At 40.5% G+C, this 22,009-nt stretch overlaps 1 protein-coding gene across 6 annotated transcripts in view; it reads right to left on the bottom strand.

Annotated features, from left to right (window-relative positions):
• LOC133549560 (synapse differentiation-inducing gene protein 1-like) overlaps positions 1-22,009 on the bottom strand; it is a 173,609-nt gene that overhangs the window by 57,580 nt on the left and 94,020 nt on the right. For 3 of the 6 annotated variants that reach the window (XM_061895086.1, XM_061895085.1, XM_061895084.1), the window contains 2 exons: positions 16,533-16,670; positions 13,760-14,261 (listed from right to left, as the gene is read on the bottom strand). In XM_061895086.1, coding sequence (XP_061751070.1) covers positions 14,103-14,261; positions 16,533-16,670 — 297 coding nt within the window. In that variant the 3' untranslated portion in view covers positions 13,760-14,102. Of the gene's footprint in view, positions 1-5,894; positions 6,938-7,025; positions 7,140-13,759; positions 14,262-16,532; positions 16,671-22,009 lie in introns of those variants that run through there. The other 3 variants (XR_009806110.1, XR_009806112.1, XR_009806111.1) reach the window with 2 other exon arrangements.

Below are 22,009 nucleotides of genomic sequence, written 5' to 3' on the forward strand. Positions count from 1 at the left end.
CATCTGTGTCAGAAAAGCCAGTGGAGAGCCTGCGCAAGCTCTTCACTGGTGATCTGAAGGATTCCGCTGCACGTCAAGCTACCAGCGATAACCTCAACATGTGGCTCTCAGCGGTGGACAAGTCGGGACTTCCAGGGAAGTTCAAAGCTTGGATATATCAGCATGGCATCCTGCCTCCTATCCTCTGGCCGCTGCTGATGTACGAATTCCCAATGACCATCGTGGAGGGATTCGAGAGGAAGATCAGCTCGTCCCTGCGTAGGTGGCTGGGTCTGCCACGGAGCGTAAGCAGCATTGCTTTGTTTGGGAACAACACCAAGCTGCAGCTTCCTTTCAGTAGTCTGGCAGAGGAGTTCAAGGTTTCCAGGGCCAGAGAAGTCCTGCTCTACAGAGATTCTGCTGATGGGAAAGTATCGTCAGCAGGTGTGGAGGTCAGAACAGGAAGGAAGTGGCGTGCCCAGGATGCAGTAGAGAGGGCAGAGGCGAGGTTGCGGCACAGCACCGTGGTGGGAACCGTAGCTACTGGTCGGGCTGGGCTGGGTAGTAACACCAAACCCAGCTACAGCAGAGCCAGAGGAAAGGAAAGGAGAAAGTTGGTCCAAGAGGAGGTTCGCGCCGAGGTGGAAGAGGCTCGCTTCAGCAGAGTGGTGGGAATGAGCAAGCAGCGGGCCTGTACCAAGTGGGAGCACATAGCTGGTCGCAAGATCACCTGGACCGAACTCTGGAAAGCGGAGCCACACCAGTTTAAGTTCTTGGTCCAGTCAGTTTATGATGTCCTCCCAAGCCCTGCTAACATATTTACCTGGGGCCTGATAGAAACATCTGTGTGCCAGCTCTGTCAGAAAAGAGGATCATTACAACACATCCTCAGCGGTTGCTCAAAGGCATTGGGAGATGGCAGGTACCGGTGGCGCCACAACCAGGTCCTGCAGGCAATAGCAGACACTATCTGCACTGGCATCAACACCAGTAAGCGGCAACACCCAACTAAGAGCACAATTGCCTTTGTCCGAGCAGGAGAGAAACCTCAACCCTCCAAGAAGACCCAGGGTGGCCTGCTAACAACAGCAAGGGACTGGCAGCTCTTGGTTGATCTAGGAAGGCAGTTGCGATTCCCAGACATCATTGCAACTACAACACTACGGCCAGACATGGTATTGATGTCTGGAACCAGCAAGCAGGTGGTGCTCCTTGAGCTAACTGTCCCCTGGGAGGACAGAATGGAGGAAGCTCAGGAAAGGAAGAGGGCGAAATATGCAGATCTTGTGGCCGACTGCCGGAGGAACGGGTGGAAGGCCCGCTGCGAGCCTATTGAGGTGGGCTGCAGGGGTTTTGCAGGCAAGTCCATACACCGTGTCCTGGGGCTCCTTGGAATTTGTGGACTGCACAGGCGAAGAGCCATAAAAAACATCTTGGAAGCGTCTGAAAAGGCTTCACGTTGGCTCTGGTTGAGGAGGGGGGACGCGTGGTGTAGTGCGCTATCTGGACACAAGTCGAGGGACTGATCATCCTCGGCTGGGTTGCCCGGGTGAGGGTGTCTGATTAAGACCCGAAACACCCTATGACCCCGGGAGAATCACTGATGATGTGTCCAGGTTGAACAATGCGGTGTATTATAGTACTGTGTGTGTATATATATATATATATATATATATATATATATATATATATATATATATATATATATATATATATATATATATATATATAAATATATATATATACATATATATACATACATATGCACAGTATATACATGTGTGTGTGTGTATATATATATATATATATATATATATATATATATATATATATATATATAAGCACATATATATACATTTATACACCTGTGTGTGTGAATATATATGTGTGTGTATATATACATATATAAATGTATATATGTATATGCATATGTATTTCTATGTATATGTATGTATGTATATATATATATACTGTATATATGTATGTGTATATATATGTATGTATGTATGTATTTATGTATATATACATATATATATATATTTATATATAGATACACGTATACATATGTATGTGTGTATGTATATATAAATGTATGTTTGTATGTATACATATATATATATAAGTCAGTATAAACTGTATATGTGTGTGTATATATATATATATATATATATGCGTGTTTGTCAATGTGTATATATATATATATATATATATATGTACACATACATATACATATATTTATATATATACATATATATAAATGTATATATACATATATACATATATATATATATGTGTGTGTACATATATAAATGTATATATATATACATATATATATACATATATATATATATACATATATATATATATATATACACATATAGTGTGTGTCTAGATACATATATACACATACACACACATATATTATATATAATATGTATTATGTATATATATATATATATATATATATATATATATATATATATATATATATATATATATATATATATATGTGTGTGTGTGTGTGTGTGTGTGTTTATATATCAATGAGTGTGTAAATGTGTAAATATATACGTATACCATATTTCTTTGAATAGGCGCCGGGGCACTAATTAATTTAAAACCTCTTCTCACTCCTGCGGTTATTCAAGGCATGCGGTAAAACTAAGCAGGCGCTAATAATTTTAAAACATATTCTTACCCCTGCGCTTACCAAAGGCATGCGGTAAATTTAGGCCTGCGCTTATAAATTTGGGTGTGATGTAAGGATGCCATCATGAAAAGCACATTTACATCTCCACCACTACAAACTAACACAATATTAATATTAAGAATTGCAATTATATAATAAGACAATATTAAAATTGTTTATTTAAATCGTATTTTACAATTTTTTTTAATAAATTAAGCATTTCAAGCATGTAAATAACAAGAGATGAGACTGATAAACAGTTTTTTTTAATTTTCATTTCTTGAAAATATTCGATTTATGATCAACTTAAAGTGCCCTCTTTGGCGATTGTAATAGAGATCCATCTGGATTCATCAACTTAATTCTAAACATTTCTTCACAAAAAAAATAATCTTTAACATCAATATTAATGGCACATGTCCACAAAAAAATCTAGCTGTCAACACTGAATATTGCATTGTTGCATTTATTTTCAGTTTATGATTCATATTTTGTTGAAGTATTATTTAATAAATTTATTTATACAGGATTTTTGAATTGTTGCTATTTTTTAGAATATTAAAAAAAAAAATCTCACATACCCCTTGGCATACCTTCAAGTACCCCCAGGGGTACGCGTACCCCCATTCGAGAACCACTGCATTAAATTGTATATATCATACAGTGAAATGTGAGTGTTTTAATTAAATCATATTACCTGTTCAACCACCAGGAATGACATTCATTTTTGTGCTCATGGTCCTGAGCACAGCCTTTGTGGAGTCCTGGATGTGACATCTGAATGCATCCCACACCAATAGACGTGGGTGGAACGCAATCCGTCCCCATACATCACGAAGCCATTGGCACGTCAGGTCTTCATTTATCCACCCATTTTCAGACATTGCTACTAAAACACCGCTTATTTTGTCCGCTTCTCTATCCCTTAGCACTCCCTGGAAGACAATGAACGGCTTCAGCTTTTGTCGCTTATTCTGCGAGCATCCACTCCAAACTTTCGAGCAATTCCCTCCTTACCGTTCTTTTTGGCATATTGAATCGCTTGGACCTTAAATCCTACTGAATAGCTCTTTATTTCTTTCCCTTTATGCGATTTTAAATTCTTGAATTCAGCCTCCTCCATTTTGGAAAATGATGCCCTGTACTACATCCAGGTCAAACTCGTCACGTGACGAGTTTGTCCCGGAAGTAAAACGAGCTATATACTAATTATTCTGCGAAACAAGTTTTAACCGGCAGTAAACCAAGACATGCGCTAATTATTTTGCCAAACTAATAATTAGCGCTTGTCCCTTTTTGGGGTCGCAGCGGGGTGCTGGAGCCTATCTCAGCTGCATTCTGGCGGAAGGCGGGGTACAGCCTGGACAAGTCGCCAGCTCATCGCAGGTCACACACAGATAGACAGACAACATTCACACTCACATTCACACACTAGGGCCAATTTAGTGTTGCCAATCAACCTATCCCCAGGTGCATGTCTTTGGAAGTGGGAGGAAGCCGAAGTACCCGGAGGGAACCCACGCAGTCATGGGAAGGACATGCAAACTCCATGCAGAAAGATCCCGAGCCCTGCCTCGTATTGTGAGACAGGCGCACTGACCCCTCTTCCACCGTACAACCCTTGTTATGATCCGCTGCCCGGGTCATATCATATATATTCTGCCAGTGTTTGAATTCCTTAGTTCCTGTTTGTTCTGTTACGCGTTAGTGTCACCTGCCTCTTGTTTTTGACTCACACCTGTTTGTAATTACTGTCTTTATTTAAGCCTGCCTTTTCCAATGACTCGGCCTCGCATCCTAGTTTTTGTTCCATGCAACAAGTGACGACGCTCATTCCCGACTCTGGTAAACCTGTTTTGGTCTTGCTAGCTTCCGCGCTATGCTTCTGTGTTTTCCTAGCTCCAATGCTAGCTCTTTGCTTTGCCTTTTTGTGCCTAGTTTTCTGCTTATAGTCTGTTCTTTACTTTAAATGAATCACTATTTCTAACCTTCCGCTGTGTTCGAGCCCAAACTGCATCTGGAGAGAACGCATCCGCATCACCATGCCCAGCAAACGTCACATTAGGATGCGAACAGATCAAGGTTCTCTCGCTGCGGGATTCATGGAGGTCGACGACGAAGGAACGTGAGCCATACTCCGAGCTATGGAGGATGAGACCCTCCGCTGTTCACCGGACGATGAGATGATATGGGGACCTGGTGGGTTTCTGGTCCCGCTCAACTCCGTCTGGCCTGGTGATGCCCCCTCTCAGCAAGCTCACTCGCATCCGCATCGTTGCCGTGGGGGAAGGTGCTGGTGCGGAAACCAGTCTTGGGGCAGGAGCTGGTGCGGAAAGCAGTCTGGGGACCGGAGCTGGTGCGGAAACCAGTCTGGGGACAGGAGCTGGTGCGGAAACCACTCTCGGGACAGGAGCTGGTGCGGAAAGCAGTTTGGGGACCGGAGCTGGTGCGGAAAGCAGTCTGGGGACCGGAGCTGGAGCGGGAAGCAGTCTGGGTACAGGAGCTGGTGCGAAACCGGTCTGGGGACAGGAGCTGGTGCGGAAACCAGTCTGGGGACAGGTGCTAGTTCTAACTGGCCTGGCCGGAGGTTGCGGCTTAGCATGCCCAATTACTGGTGGCGGTGGCCGGGCCGCCGAGGGTTGCGGCTTAGTTGGCCGTAGGACTGGTGGTGGTGGCTGGGCCGGGGGTTGCGGCTTAGCATGCCAAAGCACTGGTGGTGGTGGCCGGGCAGGGGGTTGCGGCTTGGCTGGGCGCAGCTGTGCTACCTCCATAGCACAGCTCCCAGCACTAGCCCACCTCCTCAAGAAGCGGATACCAGACGCGCTCCCTGTGGTCTGGAATTGTCCTTAGGGGTGGGTGGAGGAAGGTCAGGAGGGGGGGAAGACCCCTCCCCTCTCGATCGTCCAAAAAGTCTATTCACCCCCCCTCACTTAAGACTGGGTGGGAGCAATAGTCACTGGGGGCGGAGCCAAAGTCACTGGGGGCGGGACTTGGAAAACAGGAGACTGAGACTGAAAAAAATCTAAATTTAGAAAAAAACTGTTCTTAAGGATTTTTTCAAGAAATAAAGTCTTTAGTAGGCGTCTGACAAAGGGAGAAAACAGAATCTAAAAAAAAATCATGGTGTACGACGTCATCACTAGTGGGCGGGATCAAATCAAATCAAATCTTATCAATTTTATTTATAAAGCACATTTAAAATTTACCACAGGGGTAGCCAAAGTGCTGTACAATGGACAGGTTAAAAGATAATACGAAGACCGAGCAAACAACACAACACAAACAGAACATGATAAAAAATAAATAAATAAAACATAAAACCATAAAAACAGGTTCACAGCAGGTGTATAATGGGGCACCATTGCAGGATGGATATCACTTAATGTTAAAAGCCAAGAAATAAAAGTATGATTTTAAGAGAGATTTAAAAACAGGAAGAGATGAGGCTTGTCTAACACTCAGAGGTTGGTCGTTCCAGATGACGTCATCACAAGGAAGCGGCGAAATGTCAGGAGCGCCGGTTTCCATCTGGCTCACAGCCCAGTCGGGAGATTGTTCGGTAAATTTATGACGGGGATTACCAAACCTTAGAGTGGAAGACTGGGCTGTTTTTGGCATGCTGCTGTCCGGAGGAGGCGTCTTTGGGAGCGACGCGTCCTGACAGCGAGGCGAAGACTCCGTACAGTCCAATGCGGGGGAACAAGGTGCTGGCTTCCTTCTGTCACGTGTGGGGGAAATGGTGATGCGGGATTTTGTTCTCCCAGGGATACAAAGGATAATCCAGACACGACTTGTAGGTAGGTACTTGACTTAATGGAAAAAATAACAACACTGGTACAAAAAAAACAGAAAACAAACCGAATGGATGAAGTGCACAGCGCACCGGAAGCTTAGGCTAACACTTAGCACTGACTAAGACAACTAGCAGGGGCTAGAAGACAAGACAAACTTACGTGGCAGTCGCGTGATGCAAAATAAAGAAGCCAGACCGACTGAACGGCAAAGGTAAGCTTAAATAATGTCAGTGATGACAAAAAGGGGTGCGTCAGGAGCACAAGCGGCAGGTGAAAGCAATACGTTGCTATGGTTACAAACTCAGAGGTGCATAAACAGGAACTAACACTAACAGAAAAACAGAAGTGACCCGAAAAACCCAAACAGAATATGATCCGTGCAGCGGATCATAACAATTGGCTTGCCAACCCCAGAGATGCGAGGTCACCATTTCCCGAGTCTTCCTCGCCATCATCCGAGTCCCCGGGACGATGGCTGTTGGGTAACCATATCATTAGGATTATTGCAATACCAAAATTGCCAAATATACATATAGCACAAAAACAAGACAGAACACACTTACACTGGCTTCCTGTTCCTTTTTTCTGGCAGCTCAACCTCATTCTCTGCCTCAGATTGCAGGTGTTGCAGCCGTTTTGATATTGTTGCATTATTCTTAATGTGCCTTTGTAGTTGTCTAAAAATTGAATATGTTAAAATGAACATGAGTTTCAAATTAGCTGTAGAGCTGAACAGAATATTATTATTATTGATGATGAAGTATCAGGTCTCTCTCTTACAAGAGACCTGGTCAGAACATAAACAGAATAGGTTATTCCAAGCAGAAAGAGAAGCAACTATGACGTTATTTTTAAACAAGAAATTTATGAATTTGCATACCACAAGTTCGGACAACAGAAATGTCATATCTTAGCCAGCCTTTTTTGAACGTCTACACATGTCCTTCGTCTTAAGGTTGATAAAGAGACAGGCACAGTCTTTCTATTCATGCTTGCGCAAAAAGACAAGAAATGACAGTAAAGTTTATTATTGATCATTGATCCTAATGTTATATTTAATAGATACATTGTTAAATGGTGGTGTTGTCTATTTCATTGCTACAAACTCGACAAGATATAGGGCAACGTTAAATTGTGGGTGCACTTCTTGATTCGGCCCCATGAATAGGCCAAGAGCTGCTAGAAACATGTGTAAGCAACATTACATTATGACAGTCAACAGGATCTCTCTCCAATAAAGAATAAAGAAAGAAGTAATACACACTCATATTAATACCACAGTGGCACACAAGATGTCCACACAGACACGCAGCTGAGTTTTTGGCCCTTGTGCAAACTCACGAGACCAGGAAACACCGTAATAACTGCCGCTAGCATTAAGCTAACTAAACTAATCCACATGGATTACCTTAATGCTAGCGGCAGCATTTAGCATACAACAATTTAACAACCATAATCCGGGAATTTAACCTGCATGCTTATCAACAAGTAACAAGACAGTGTGCATTCATATAGATTACTTTAAGAGCCACAACCAAAAAGTTTATAAAAAAATAAAAGGATCGAGAGACATAAAAAATGTGATTTACCAGCTCCGAGCGTCGCATCAAGAAAAATACACAGCAAATAAACTTTACCTAACTAAAGTAACATATTCTGCCGAAATTGCTATTCCATTTTAAATAAAATTGTCTTTTTTTACAGAATGTAAAGTTTTACTGCTAGTCCTATCAAACAACGTCATTACAATCACACATAAGTGATGATAGAAACACAAAGGCCGATCTTTACTGTGAATAAATAAATAAATAAATGTATACTTACGTCGTGTTTCAGCAAAGAAAGTCCAGAAATGATCGATCTTGGCTCATGCGTGTAGCATGACCTAGCTAGTTCACGCCTAGGTGTGTCCACGTCCGCGGATCAGACATTGGTCAGCTCAGGAGCCGCCTAGGCGGAGGGGCGGCGCATACCAGTTTAGTTTGCCGCGTCCGCGGATCAGACACGGGTGAACTCAGGATCCGCTGTCTGACCGTACAATTTTCAGAAGCGGAGCGGATTCTCTAGGCGGAGCCAAAACAAATGTGACAGTAACGCGGGTTGGGCGACTTGAAGGCGGATCCGTATAGGAGTCTCCTGCTGTGTGGGAACATTCACATTCACATTCACAAACAAGGGCTAATTTAGTGTTGCCAATCAACCTATCCCCATGGGCATGTTTTTGGCGGTGGGAGGAAGCCGGAGTACCCGGAGGGAATCCACGCAGTCACGGAGAAAACATGCAAACTCCACACAGACAGATCCTGAGTATGCATTGAATCCAGGACTTGAATATCTTAAAACGTGTTTTGTGGCCAGGAATTAGGCCATACAAATCCCTTCCCTACTGTATGCTTTTACATAATTTGGAATGATGAATTTTCCCAGGCCAACTTGGTGATTGCCTGTCAGGTGTCGCACAAATGCAGATGGTGCTTCCAAATGCTTTGGGGAATAAAGCTTATGTTGACGTCCTAACTTAGGAGAGCAGTCATTGTTCCTGAGGCTCACATTACCTTGGCAGCTAAAGTCACCTCAAGGCTTGACAGTGAGTGATGGCTAAACATGGTTAGGAAAGGAGTCATGTCACCTGCAGTAGGGTTCGGAATCGCCGACAAAGCATTAGGACCTGAGTTTTTATTATTCATCCATTTAAAGGGGTCTGTTGAAAACCGAATAATATGAAAACTGATACAAACTTTCTAATAACATAATGTATAACTAAATCCCTTCCAGACACCCAAAAATGCTAACACATTTTATAAGGAATTAGTTTTACATGTACATACATTTTTGTATTTAAATAATGTATTGAATAGATACATGGACACTTTACATCACTTTTACAATTATTGAAGAATGCTGATGGTGATGAGCGTAGAGGGAGGATGGTGGAAAGGCCCACAGCCTCACTATTGCCACTTCAAATGTTTTGATTGACTTCTTTTTTTGATCAAAAGTGACTTTGTTCACTTTGTTCATCCAAGACCGCAAAGCTGTCCAAAATATAATGAAGGACATCGGGTAAGTGCAATATTAGCCTTAATTGTTTGACTAGACTTACCTTGACTGTGTGGTGCTTTCAGTGACACTCTGGAAACGCAGACTATCAGACTCTCGTTGACTTTGATGGAACTATTTTTTTAATGCTACAACTTTGATATGGTGGGTTCATTTGCAGCTGTACTTATGTATATACAAAAAACACAGAGACTGAATCACCGCGTGTTTAATTGTATTAAAATGGAGACATGGTGCCACCATATTAGCATGACGGAACTCTGCAAGTATTTCTCTGTGCAGTCTGCAATAGTAAACTATGGTAAACATTGTAGCGAGCTAGGATACAGAGTGAGGAAAAATCCAGGGTATTTTGGTGACAATGTGGATAAAAGCACAATTGATATAATCTTTTAATGTAGCTACAGATGGTATTTTACTGTAAGCAATACATATTTGTAATTGCAAAATGCATATTAGTTACATTGGTTCCATATACACCAGGGGTCGGCAACCTTTACCACTCAAAGAGCCCTTTTGACCCATTTCACAAATTAAAGAAAACAATGGCAGCCACAAAACTCTTTTGAAATTTAAAATTAAATAATACTGTCTAACCCCCTCTAATCCCCACAATTTCCCCCTCTGTCTCCATTTTTTTCTCTTTCTATCCCTTCCTGCTCCAGCCCGGCTGCAAAAAATGATAATATAAATCAATCTAATTAAGTCAAATTTAAATAAGGCAACAAGAGAAGTATCCTACACTTCTCTTCTGTAAAGTAAATGTGAACAGCCAATATGGGCACCTACATCAACTATATGATTTGCCTGAGAAACTGGACAGGACAAAAAAAATAATAATAAAATAAAATAAAATAAAAAAATAAAAAATAAAATAAAAAAATGAAATAACACTGCATATAAAGTTTTCTTTTTGCTTTGTGCTATGTATAAACAAACTATCATGGGTTACGTTTATGAAATCAATGAACGACTGCAGAGAAAATGAAATAAAATGTCTGCATCCAACAAAACGTTTTTAACTGCGAAAAAGACGTCGGGTTGAAGGCTAAATAAAATACTTATTGTCTCTTTAAGTCCTCCTTGTAGTAATGAAAAAACTAAACGCCGAACTTAAATTATCGACTGGCAGAAAACCCAAAATGCCGTCCTCTCTCTCTGTGCTGTCAACCTTTTACTGGCGCCGTGAAGTCAGCTGCCAACCTAAATAATAAAATGTCTATTTCACTGAACAATTAAAAAATGTGAATATATGCAAAATTATAGGAAATTAAAATATTTATCATACGTGGTCAATGTGATTTCTGCTCCTGAACCGCAGCGCACAGCGTCGGTGTGCATACTTTTTCAAGTTCACATGAAAGTCGCGGATAGCGTTCCAAGTTTCGAACACAAGTTTGTCTGGTTTGGGGAGGTTTTCAATATCACACCATTTGTGATTCTGAGCAAGAACGGTCTTCTGACGTGAAACATCTTCAAGGTCCGCTGTCAGGCGCTTTAACTTGGACACCCACATCTTTGTCCTGCAGCAGCTGACCGCTGCTGCAGGACGGCGACGCGCGCGGCGCGTCCCTGGATAAGCGTGGCCGTGGGCGTGTCCCGAGGTTTGACAAGCAGGTTGACAAGCTGAGCTGGCCGTGACAAGCTGAGCCAAATCAGAGTGCTCAAAGAGCCGCATGCGGGTCCGGAGCCGCGGGTTGCCGACCCCTGATATACACGATGGTCAATGCTAGACTCATATAGGTCAGATGGACTAACAAGGGGGTAATGTGACCAAAACCAGAGATCTTAATGAAAATCATTTTACGAACCCATAGCTATTATGAGATTATTTTCTAATTATTCTTGTAATTTAACTGCCATTTAATTATTGAGGGATTTAGGGTAGTTTTATTTTAATCTGTGCACTTTCTCAGGTCAATACAGTAAATAAATGCAGCCAGTAAGTACACAGACCAATCACCTGCCTCATACAGGTAACTTCTCCTATGGGGGGGTAATGGGCTCAATCATCTCTTCATCCAAACAACACAACATTACAGCAAGCCTAAATGTTACACATAAAAGTCTTGTTGGTGTTGCTACAACAAAAAACGAAAACCTTTTTACTTTGTGTCTATGAATATTTGTTGCACTCTGGGAGTGTAGTCACTAGCACACACTAGCAGTGTAAAAGGCTATCTGAAAGCGGTTGTCTAGCAACCTGAAGCGAGACTGTGAGAGTTTGGAAACATTAAAGCAGAGGTCTCAGACATGCGGCCCGCACCTCACTATGAAAATTTAAAGTTAGTGCGGCCGGCGAGGCTTATGTCAGTGGCAATTGGCAGTGTCATGCTAGCTAACCCACGCTAATTTAAAGGGAGACACAAATTTCGGATAGTGCCGTGATGTTACAGCCTTCGGCATGCTGTACAATTTTTACCAACCGTTTGTTTCCCTGTCACATGTTGTTTTGACTCCTGTGGACACACATTAAAGACTGCAAGATATGCTTGGTCAATAGCCATACAGGTCACACTGAGGGTGGCCGTTTAAACTATTTTAACACTGTTAAAATACGCGCCACACTCTGCACCCACACCCCAACAAGAATGACAAACACATTTCGGGAGAACATCCGCACCGTAACACAACATAAACACAACAGGACAGATACCCAGAAATCCATGCAGCACTAACACTTCCGGTCCGTCCCTCTCTCTCTCTCTCTCTCTCTCTCTCTCTCTCTCTCTCTTTCTCTCTCCCTCCCTCTCTCTCTCTGTCTCTCTCTCTCGCTCTCTGGGTCGCTCCAGCGCCCAGCGCCTCTGTAAACAGCGGGAGAAGGGCGGTCCGGTAGATCCCCACCCACTGTTGGTTTTGCAAGAGATGATTTTTGTTATTTGGCTCTAAAATACCCCTGCGTTAGTGGAAAAGCGGCAAATGAGTGAAAGCGACAGAAACGTTGCCATGGAGACGAGGGCTTTCTTACGTGCCTGGCTGCAGTCACACCGCGACACCTGTTCGTCAGTAATAAAGTCCTTGATAACCTGGACCAATTCAAACGTTATTTGTTTTTTTTATTGTTTTATTTGCATTGCGTCACACAATGAACACTACATATACTACATTTTTATATGACGCCAGATAACACTGCGGGAGCCATCACTTTTTTGCGCTCGCTACCCCGGTACTTTCAACTGACCGCCGTGTTGCTGTAGGGAGGAAAAGCGGAACGACACATATTGCGGAAATAACATTCTTCTCCATGCGTCAGCTAAATACAAATATATTCCACCACCCCAAACATGTCTTTGTCAAAGCCTGCAGTGAAGAGAAAGGTTAGTGATGAGCAAAGACAATTCCAGGAAAAGTGAGAGATGCAATATATCTTTGTAGAGCACAGGGGCACCCTGACGTGTCTTATCTGCACAGAGAAAGTTGTGGTGCCCAAGGAATACAATTTCAAACATCATTATACAACTAGACATGTTGAGGAGTATGCAAAATACCAGGGAGATGAGAGAGTAAACCGGGTTGCAAATTTTAAAACCTGTCTACTGAGGCAACAAGAGTTCTTCAAGAAAGCAACCAAAAAGAGCGATGCAGCAGTCAAAGCTAGCTACATGGTGAGTGAGATGGTTGCTAGGGCGGGAAAGCCATTCAAAGAAGGTGAATTCATTAAAAAGTGCATGTTAGATTTTTTTTAAGAAATCTTTTCTCGCGGCCCAGCCTCACCCAGTTTCTGCATCAGGTGGCCCCCAGGTAAATTGAGTTTGTGACTCCTGATTTAAAGCATTTCTGATCACACAGAATGTTCTCTAGATAGGCAGACACAGCCACAGACACAGCGCAAGGTACAATAATTTGGAAATAAACACGTTAGAAGTGTCGCTTGCCATCAAAACACTTCAGAATGTCCGCGCCTGTTTGTACAGGATGGATACAGGATGTAAACAGGATGTAGCGTAGGGAATCCAGCCTCTTCAAAATTGGCTGTGCCAGCTTGTAGAGGAAGTGTGGAAAAATTGCAGCCCCCTACAAAATTTATAAACTAATGGATGAATGAACTAAGTGTTAGAAGAAGCATATTTTGCGCAATGTAAATGTTCATAAACCGAAAAAGTTACAAATAGAGGTGTTCGTGAATTGAGGTCACACTCAATGTGCAACGTTTTCTTATATTCATTGTTAATACTGCGCCACTAAAGCACACAAATGTAATATCTGAGAGGATGAGACAATAAAAGATATTTAAATATTCATGCCAATGTGTTTATTTACTACTTTTACAGTACATAATGAACATAAATATTCCAGTTGAGCCCTGTTGACCAGTTTTGAGTCCACAATGACATTTAGTTTGTTTTTTCTGGGTCATGATAATATAACAAGTATTTTGTTTAAACATTGACATTTGAACAGGGAATACATCAAAGTTGGTTCACTCACATGACGCCTGACGTCTGTTCTTATTTTTGGACAAATAAGCGTTTCTCCTCCATGTTTGTTTTTATCTCCATTCTGTTGAAATCCAGTAGCCTTCAGGAGTAATGATGTCCATCCTCAGCAGTCTCCTCCCAAGTGTCCCACTTTAGACAGTGCTATACATGTCCAGGTTTGGACAGATAGGCTATGAGGGCCACCACCACCCCCACGTACATCCCTGTGCCGATGGTAATGGACAGAGCAGCTAGAAAAAGGGCTCTCCTGGAACTCATTCCAGCTCTGGAAAAGTCTCCCTTAGCGACGGCCTTGCCAGTCTAACAAAAAAAAAAAACAGCAGATAATAAAATGAGTTACTCATCATCAGCTGCGAGTGGAAGAGTAGGTGTTTGCACCATAGTTAGTGGAGAGAAAACAAGAAATGCTCTCGCCTTGCTATTTGTTGCCATGGCAATTTGGTCACTCGTCTGTCAGTGACGAATGGCTTGTTTAGGTGCATTTTGTTAGCTAGGAAAAAAATATGCCTTCCATTGAAATTGTTTGAGGGGAAACATAATGTTGTGTTAAGGGTTGGCAGACTAATAAATGTAACTATCTCATCTATATTCATCACGCTTTAGTAGCTTAAACATGCAGGAGACTAGAATGTCATGGCCTGCTCAATGTAATAAAAGGCATTAAAAGCTGCTGATTGTACACAGTCATATATATATATATATATATATATATTTATATATATACATATATATATTTTTTTATATATATATATATGTATATACATATATATATGTATATATATATATATATACATATATATACTGTATGTATATATGTATATATATATATTATACACACACATATATATGTGTGTATATAATCTATATGTGTATATATGTATGTATGTATATACATATATATATATATATATATATATATATATATACATATATATATATATATATATATATATATATATATATATATATATATATATATATATATATATATATATATACAAACCCTGTTTCCTTATGAGTTGGGAAATGTTATATGTAAATATAAACCAAATACAATGATTTGCAAATCCTTTTCAACGATTATTCAGTTGAATATGCTACAGGGACAACATATTTGATGTTCAAACAGATAAACATTTTTTTTTTTCAAATAATTATTAACTTTAGAATTTATTGCCAGCAACGCGTGACAAAGAAGTTGAAAGTGGCAATAAATACTTATAAAGTTGAGGAACGCTCATCAAACACTTATTTGGAACATCCCACAGGTGTGCAGGCTAATTGGGAACAGGTGGGTGCCATGATTGGGTACAAAAACAGCTTCCCAAAAAATGCTTACTCTTTCACAAGAAAGGATGGGGTGAGGCACACCCCTTTGTCCACTATGTATATATATATATATATATATATATATATATATATATATATATATATATATATATATATATATATATATATATATATATATATGTGTATATATATACATATATATACATATATATGTATATATATATACATATATATACTGTATGTATATATATATATATATCTGTGTGGAGTTTGCATGTCCTCCCCGTGAATGCGTGGGTTCCCTCCCGGTACTCCGGCTTCTTCCCACTTCCAAAGACATGCACCTGGGGATAGGTTGATTGGCAAAACTAAATTGGCCCTAGTGTGTGAACGTGAGTGTGAATGTAGTCTGTCTATCTGTGTTGGCCCTGCGATGTGGTGGCGACTTGTCCAGGGTGTACCCTGCCTTCCGCCCGATTGTAGCTGAGATAGGCGCCAGCGCCCCCCGCGACCCCAAAAGGGAATAAGCGGTAGAAAATGGATGGATGGATGGATGGATATTAGGAGTGGGCAAATTAATGCGTTAATTATGAGTTAACTCATCAATCTATTAACGCCGACAATTATTTTATCGCACATTTGCGTATGTTGTTTCCATGCTTTTATTTTGTTAACGCCTTTTCTTAACAAGATGGCTTCGCCCGGACGGGCTTCGGCGTCGAGGGCCTCTTGGTAAAGATGGAACATTTGGCAAAAATACCGGACAATTCTGCAAATTTCATGGCTGGCTTACAGCGTGGTCACTCCGGGATCACTTACGACCGCCAGACAATTCTGGATGTGGATGGATCGGGCCGTTTTGGACTGAATGACGCGTGCTTGCTAGATCGGCTAGCTAGCATGGGAATACTTTGCCGGCTACATCCAGCGGCCTGTGAAGCAGCGGATTATATGTGTTGTGTGTCTATTTATGAATAATGCAGACGAGGAGTGTTGGCTGAGTTCTTAACGTTTACTTTCGGAGCGTGCATATCACAACATACAAGTTGCAGTCATGGCGACACACAACCTATACCGGGCTAGCGCGCATGCTCGTCACTCCTGTTGCATGCTGGGTAGGGTAGTTCTTTTTTTCCCTGCGATTAACTTCGATTAAAATTTTTAATCGTTGCCCAGCCCTAATATATATATATATACATACAAATGCACGGTAGGTAGAGTTGGGCTGACTAGCACTATGGAAAAGCAGAGTTAATGACATGCTGGAGGTATTGTTTGTACCTTGTGAGAATAGTAGAAGGCAACAATGCCCAAAGGCCAGAAGCAGCAGAGCATGGAGAAAATGGCGAGGCCCAGGTAGTCTCGAGGTGGGAGCACCAGAAAGTTGTCCTCACTCTCGCTTTCACTGGCGCTATCACTCTGGCAGACAGAAGTAACACAGTACCACACAGTCAGTTAAAAAAGTAGACATGGCAATTATTTGAAATGTATTTTCGTTAAAGTTAGTTATTTCAAATGATAACTTGAGACTAATTAATGACATTTTTAACATATTTTTTGAAGACCAATCTTATCTTATCAACTAATCTACACTTCACACGAGTGTTTTTTAAAATGTTTTCACCAAGTACCACCTAAGAAAACACTTGGCTCGGTAAGCACCACCATAATGACCAACATTAATATACAGTAGCGTAGTAGGCCTACATATTCATTAAAACAAGGCAGATAATTTATTTAACAAGTATATTTAATAGTTTTGGCCAGTGTAACATTTCACACTGATTGAACAGTAACAGAATGTTTAAATATAGGATAATAAAACAATGTATTTAAGTCCAATGACTATTTGACAAACCACTAAACAGAGCCTGCATACCGTTAGTGGTACACATTCCAAAGACTGAGAATTACTGCTTTACACAAACCAACTACTGAGCTTAGTTGTTCAATTATTCTCTCTTAAAACTCATATAAAAGGGAACCTCTTATGGAAAGTTTCTTACCTATTGGTACCTGCTTTTGTTTATTCAAGATTTGCCTACATCCAGAAAATTTCCACTCCAAACATGGAGGCAAGGCAAAGATATTTATACAATAATCTTGCCTTCCTTCATACTTCATCCAAATGAGCAGTTTGGAATTTATACAATTAGTTTCTCCCATTGATGACATCAGTGGATACCTCCATATATGGTAACGATTTACCCAAACAGCTTTGCGTGACTCAGTCATTGTAGTCTGACATTGTTAACTCTATCCTCTTGTTGTACGGCAGACTGACTCATACATGCACATGCATCCTCCACTGTTGACATTTTTAATACAAAGAAGCAAATAGTTTGAATTTACACCTGTCAATGGACTTGATATGGAAGTGCTAAAAATTGCAATGTGGCGTACCGGGGGAGAAGACGCATTCAAAGTGCAGGCACGTAGGTAAGACCGCCCAAAAAATGGCAGTTTGAAGACGGTCCGTAAAAAATCATCCATGCTAAATTTTGACCAAAGGACCACCATTACCTGTTACGTAGACCACACATAAGTGTTTTAAATGTATTGCCTCACTCCATTACCCATTTGTTAACCCCTTTAAATGAAGTGAGCTATTTCACATTTATTACTCCAAATGTTTGTGTGCATTCTCATTCCAGGGCACGGTCGTCAGCAAAGGTAGTACGAGAAGAAGTCCAGTTACCACTCGATTAAATCTTTGTGAAACCACAGCTTTAACATTACAGATGAGATACATTTTTTAAAGTACTGAAATTACCCGGAAATCGGACAGTCCTGAATTGACTATGGTACGACCCTCATTTTCAAGACCATCCAGTACTACTGGTGTCTGTGAGTGACAGGGAAAAAAATCTCTGACTCGTTCAGAGAAGTTATTTCCTGTTGGTTTGCTGCAGACACCGAATATAAAAACTGCTTTTTTCAAACAACTGCTTTGTACTGTGCACAATAATAATAGTAATAATGAAAATAATACAAACAAACATTAAATTTAAAACAATTACTGGTCAAAAAAGTTAGTATTGTTGGTATCTCAATTAACAAATGTCCTGGTTATTTTTTGCCAATGCCAAAATGTTGCCTTGGTTACTGTTTTCTTGTCTCAATATTGTGCATAATAAACTGTTGTAGTTTACATTTGGTGCATTGAGAGTAGCCCAGCTAAAAAAAGAAGCATTTGCTTTCAAGATAAATTTAGCGATTAATCTTTATTGATATGCTACTAAATATTGAGACTGCCCTAAAAATAACATAATATTAGTAGTTACTGTATGATTCCTACTGGGAGACAGTTTGCATTTGCAGTGATGGAGCTGGAGCACAGATACTTGCTATTCTATCCTGGCCTTGTTCCTGGACCTCCGCATCACAAGAAGTGCTTAGCCAACCAGAGTGGATTTGGTGCCTCTGTCAACAGCCTTGAGCGGCCTGACAGATAAGGCAGGATTAACGGATTGTTCCGTCATCGCGAGGTGACAGGGACACAGCCAGAGGACACTGCCATTTATGTGCTAAATTGCTTCTGCAGAACGCCAGACCACCGCCTGCTACTCGCACTTCATCGCCCTTCCCCTCCTCCACTTTGGCCGCAACATGCTACTTGTGGTCCAAACACTAAGACTGAGCAAGCTAATTAATGACAGACAGACATCGATCGACTGTAGCGGAGCGGAATGAGGATGGCAATGAGAATGCTTGGGTGACCTTTGAGAAGCTGTGGCCTTGCTTCACTCACTGAGTGGATGTTTGGGCAGAAATGTCATTAGTTTCACTTTCTGTACAGATCAATCAAAGCAAAGAGAAAGTGGGAGCAAAATATAGTCCCTGTCCACACATATATATATATTTTTAAACCGGAACAGAAAGGCCCTTTAAACACATGACAATGGTGTTTTGGGTGCATTGTATACACTCACCGGACACAACCTTAGATAGAATTGCTCAAACACAATACAATATTTGATCTATTTAGGAACAATCCCCTCCTTTCATAACAATCAAACTGATGTTGAATACATACTGGCTGTAATTATGAATGAAGGTTTGGCTTACGAAGATAATGCTTGGTTTTGATTGATATTGTCAGACACTGTTGAATTGAACCCCACCAAGATAACCATGAATTGATTAACGTGGTTGAAAAACTTATTTGGGTGTTACCATTTAGTGGTCAATTGTACGGAATATGTACTGAACTGTGCAATCTACTAATAAAAGTATCAATCAATCAATCAATAAATAGGATTTACAGTGATTTACATTATTTGTATTGTGCCCAAAATATATCAACATTGACCTTTAGTGTTTTATCCTTAAATTCTGACCTACAGTAGTTATGATTATTTTGGGATTCAAGGGTTGAAGGCAGTGTATTCAAACAACTCACCGCAAAAAGTAGTAGGTGTGGCAATCCCAGTCTAACTCATGGCATGATATTATCACTTTATTTTGCCATTTAAAGTTTTACTGTATCACGACACAGCCATTCAATATACTGTAAGAAATTAACAGAAAATTATATCCATGCAACTGAAAGCTTTATAACAGTTGTCTTACATATTTTATATAATATGCTTTTTTGGGTATAAGAAGTACCCAAATAAACTGATAAATGACATCACACAGCCATTATTCCAATATTTGATACTTTATTACTGGGATTCTCAAACTGTGTTATACGTACCACTTGAGATACATGGGCTCCATTTAGTGGTAAGCCTAAGAATCTCTTGTTTAAAGTGCTTTATTTTCCTTTATTCAAACACAATTTTACTGTTAAAACCGTGTATAATGTTACAGTGGCAAGACATATTAAATATATTTGCTGACGAAAAAAATTGGCCTTGTTTTTAATAAATACTTAAGCCTATTAAGCTACTGTATTTAATGTTTGTCACTATGATGGTACTTGGAGAGCCACGTTTTTTTCTGAGGTGGTATGGGTACTCCGGCTTCCTCCCACTTCCAAAGACATGCACCTGGGGATAGGTTAATTGGCAACACTAAATTGGTCCTAGTGTGTGAATGTGAGTGTGAATGTTGTCTGTCTATCTGTGTTGGCCCTGCGATGAGGTGGCGACTTGTCCAGGGTATACCCTGCCTTCCGCCCGATTGTAGCTGAGATAGGCGCCAGCGCCCCCCGCGACCCCGAAAGGGAATAAGCGGTAGAAAATGGATGGATGGATGGTATTTGGTGAAAAAAGTTTAAGAGCCACTGCTTTATTAATACTGTTCAGTACTGAAACACTCACATCTACATTCTTAGGTGTGCATTAAACAATTTCACTACCAAAATGCATGAGAAAAATCAAGATGATGCCATCTGGGATATATGGTTTTTGTCAATGACCATGATTTGTAGTTGAACAAGATATCATAGTGGTTTTCAACGTTGTAGAACTGCACTGCCTCAGACCAAGGGCTGTTTTCTAATATTTTTGAAACAGTTCCCTTATGACGTAGTAGGTCTACACGCCAAACTACAGTACATCATATTGTTTAATGAATATCTCAGTGTTTATCAAAAATGGGTTTGATTATCTTTGAAATGTCAAAATTTGTATTGTAGCTTTGTATTGCATCTCATTAGACCGTATAACTATTGTGTACAGTACTGTATGGAGCAAGTGACCCATCCTGACAGATAAAAATTCAATTGACAAACAGAATGTGTGCGCTAAAAATATTTTAACAAATAGGGGCATTGTATTTTACCTTCTCCTGCACAATAAAAACATCGTTTTAAAGTGTGAACCTTATTTATTTAGAGATTAGATGAAGTGCCAGTGGTCCCGCTAAATCAACCCACAGCTGCCTGTGCCAAAACAAGATTATGTGGCTCCCTGTTATCTGCTTTATGAACACAGTGCACCTGGACGGGTGGGTGTGTGATCCATCACAGTAGCAGCTGGTCATTACCGCCATCATGCAACCACACATGAGCAAAGCAGTGGGTGCTGATCTGCATTAATCCTGATAGCCACACTTGATAAAGGCACAGAATGACTGCTGCATTCAGGGCCACTGACATTGACTTGGGCATATTAAAGACACTTTTTTCTGCTTGCTTGATAAAAGTGACTGAAAAGTTTTCGTCAGGACATCTGTCGTTCAGGGGCGTCACAAGCTTTTAAGGACAGGGGGGGCTTAGTCCCCAGGAGATGAACAGGATGTTAGTGAACGTAGCGCACGAGTACAAAATTTCACAAACGGCTAACAAAGACTTAGAAATTATTCTTTGTTATTATTATTATTTCAGTCGGTTAAGGAAATTAATTATATATATAAGTCTGAATATAATTGATAAAACTTTTATGTATACTGTAAGAAAGACTTAGAGTACGTCTGCGGATCTGAAAAAGAGTGAAAGCTGTCAAAGAGCTGAGGGACCAACTTCAAAGTGCAATCCTGAAACAAATAATGCAAACAATAAAATGTAACTTCCAGAGCTTGACATCAATGATGTCCCGTCGTCCCGGGGGCGGTAAAAAAAATGCACGGGATGATGGCTTTTAACCATTTTTTTCTTTTTCTCTTTATGTATTTATTCATTTTACATTTTATATTCAATGTGTTGCATTTTACTCCCTCTGAAAATCCTATGAAATGTTTAACAAGCCATCCTATAATAATACAACAGCTATTAATGTAACAAATCAATACAATAAAACAAATATATTTTTAATTATGTTTTTTTTCATAATTTTAACAATAAGCTAATGTATACTACTTTATATAGATTC

The sequence above is a fragment of the Nerophis ophidion genome, linkage group LG03 (assembly GCF_033978795.1).
Source record: "Nerophis ophidion isolate RoL-2023_Sa linkage group LG03, RoL_Noph_v1.0, whole genome shotgun sequence".
Taxonomy (NCBI): Eukaryota; Metazoa; Chordata; class Actinopteri; order Syngnathiformes; family Syngnathidae; genus Nerophis; species Nerophis ophidion.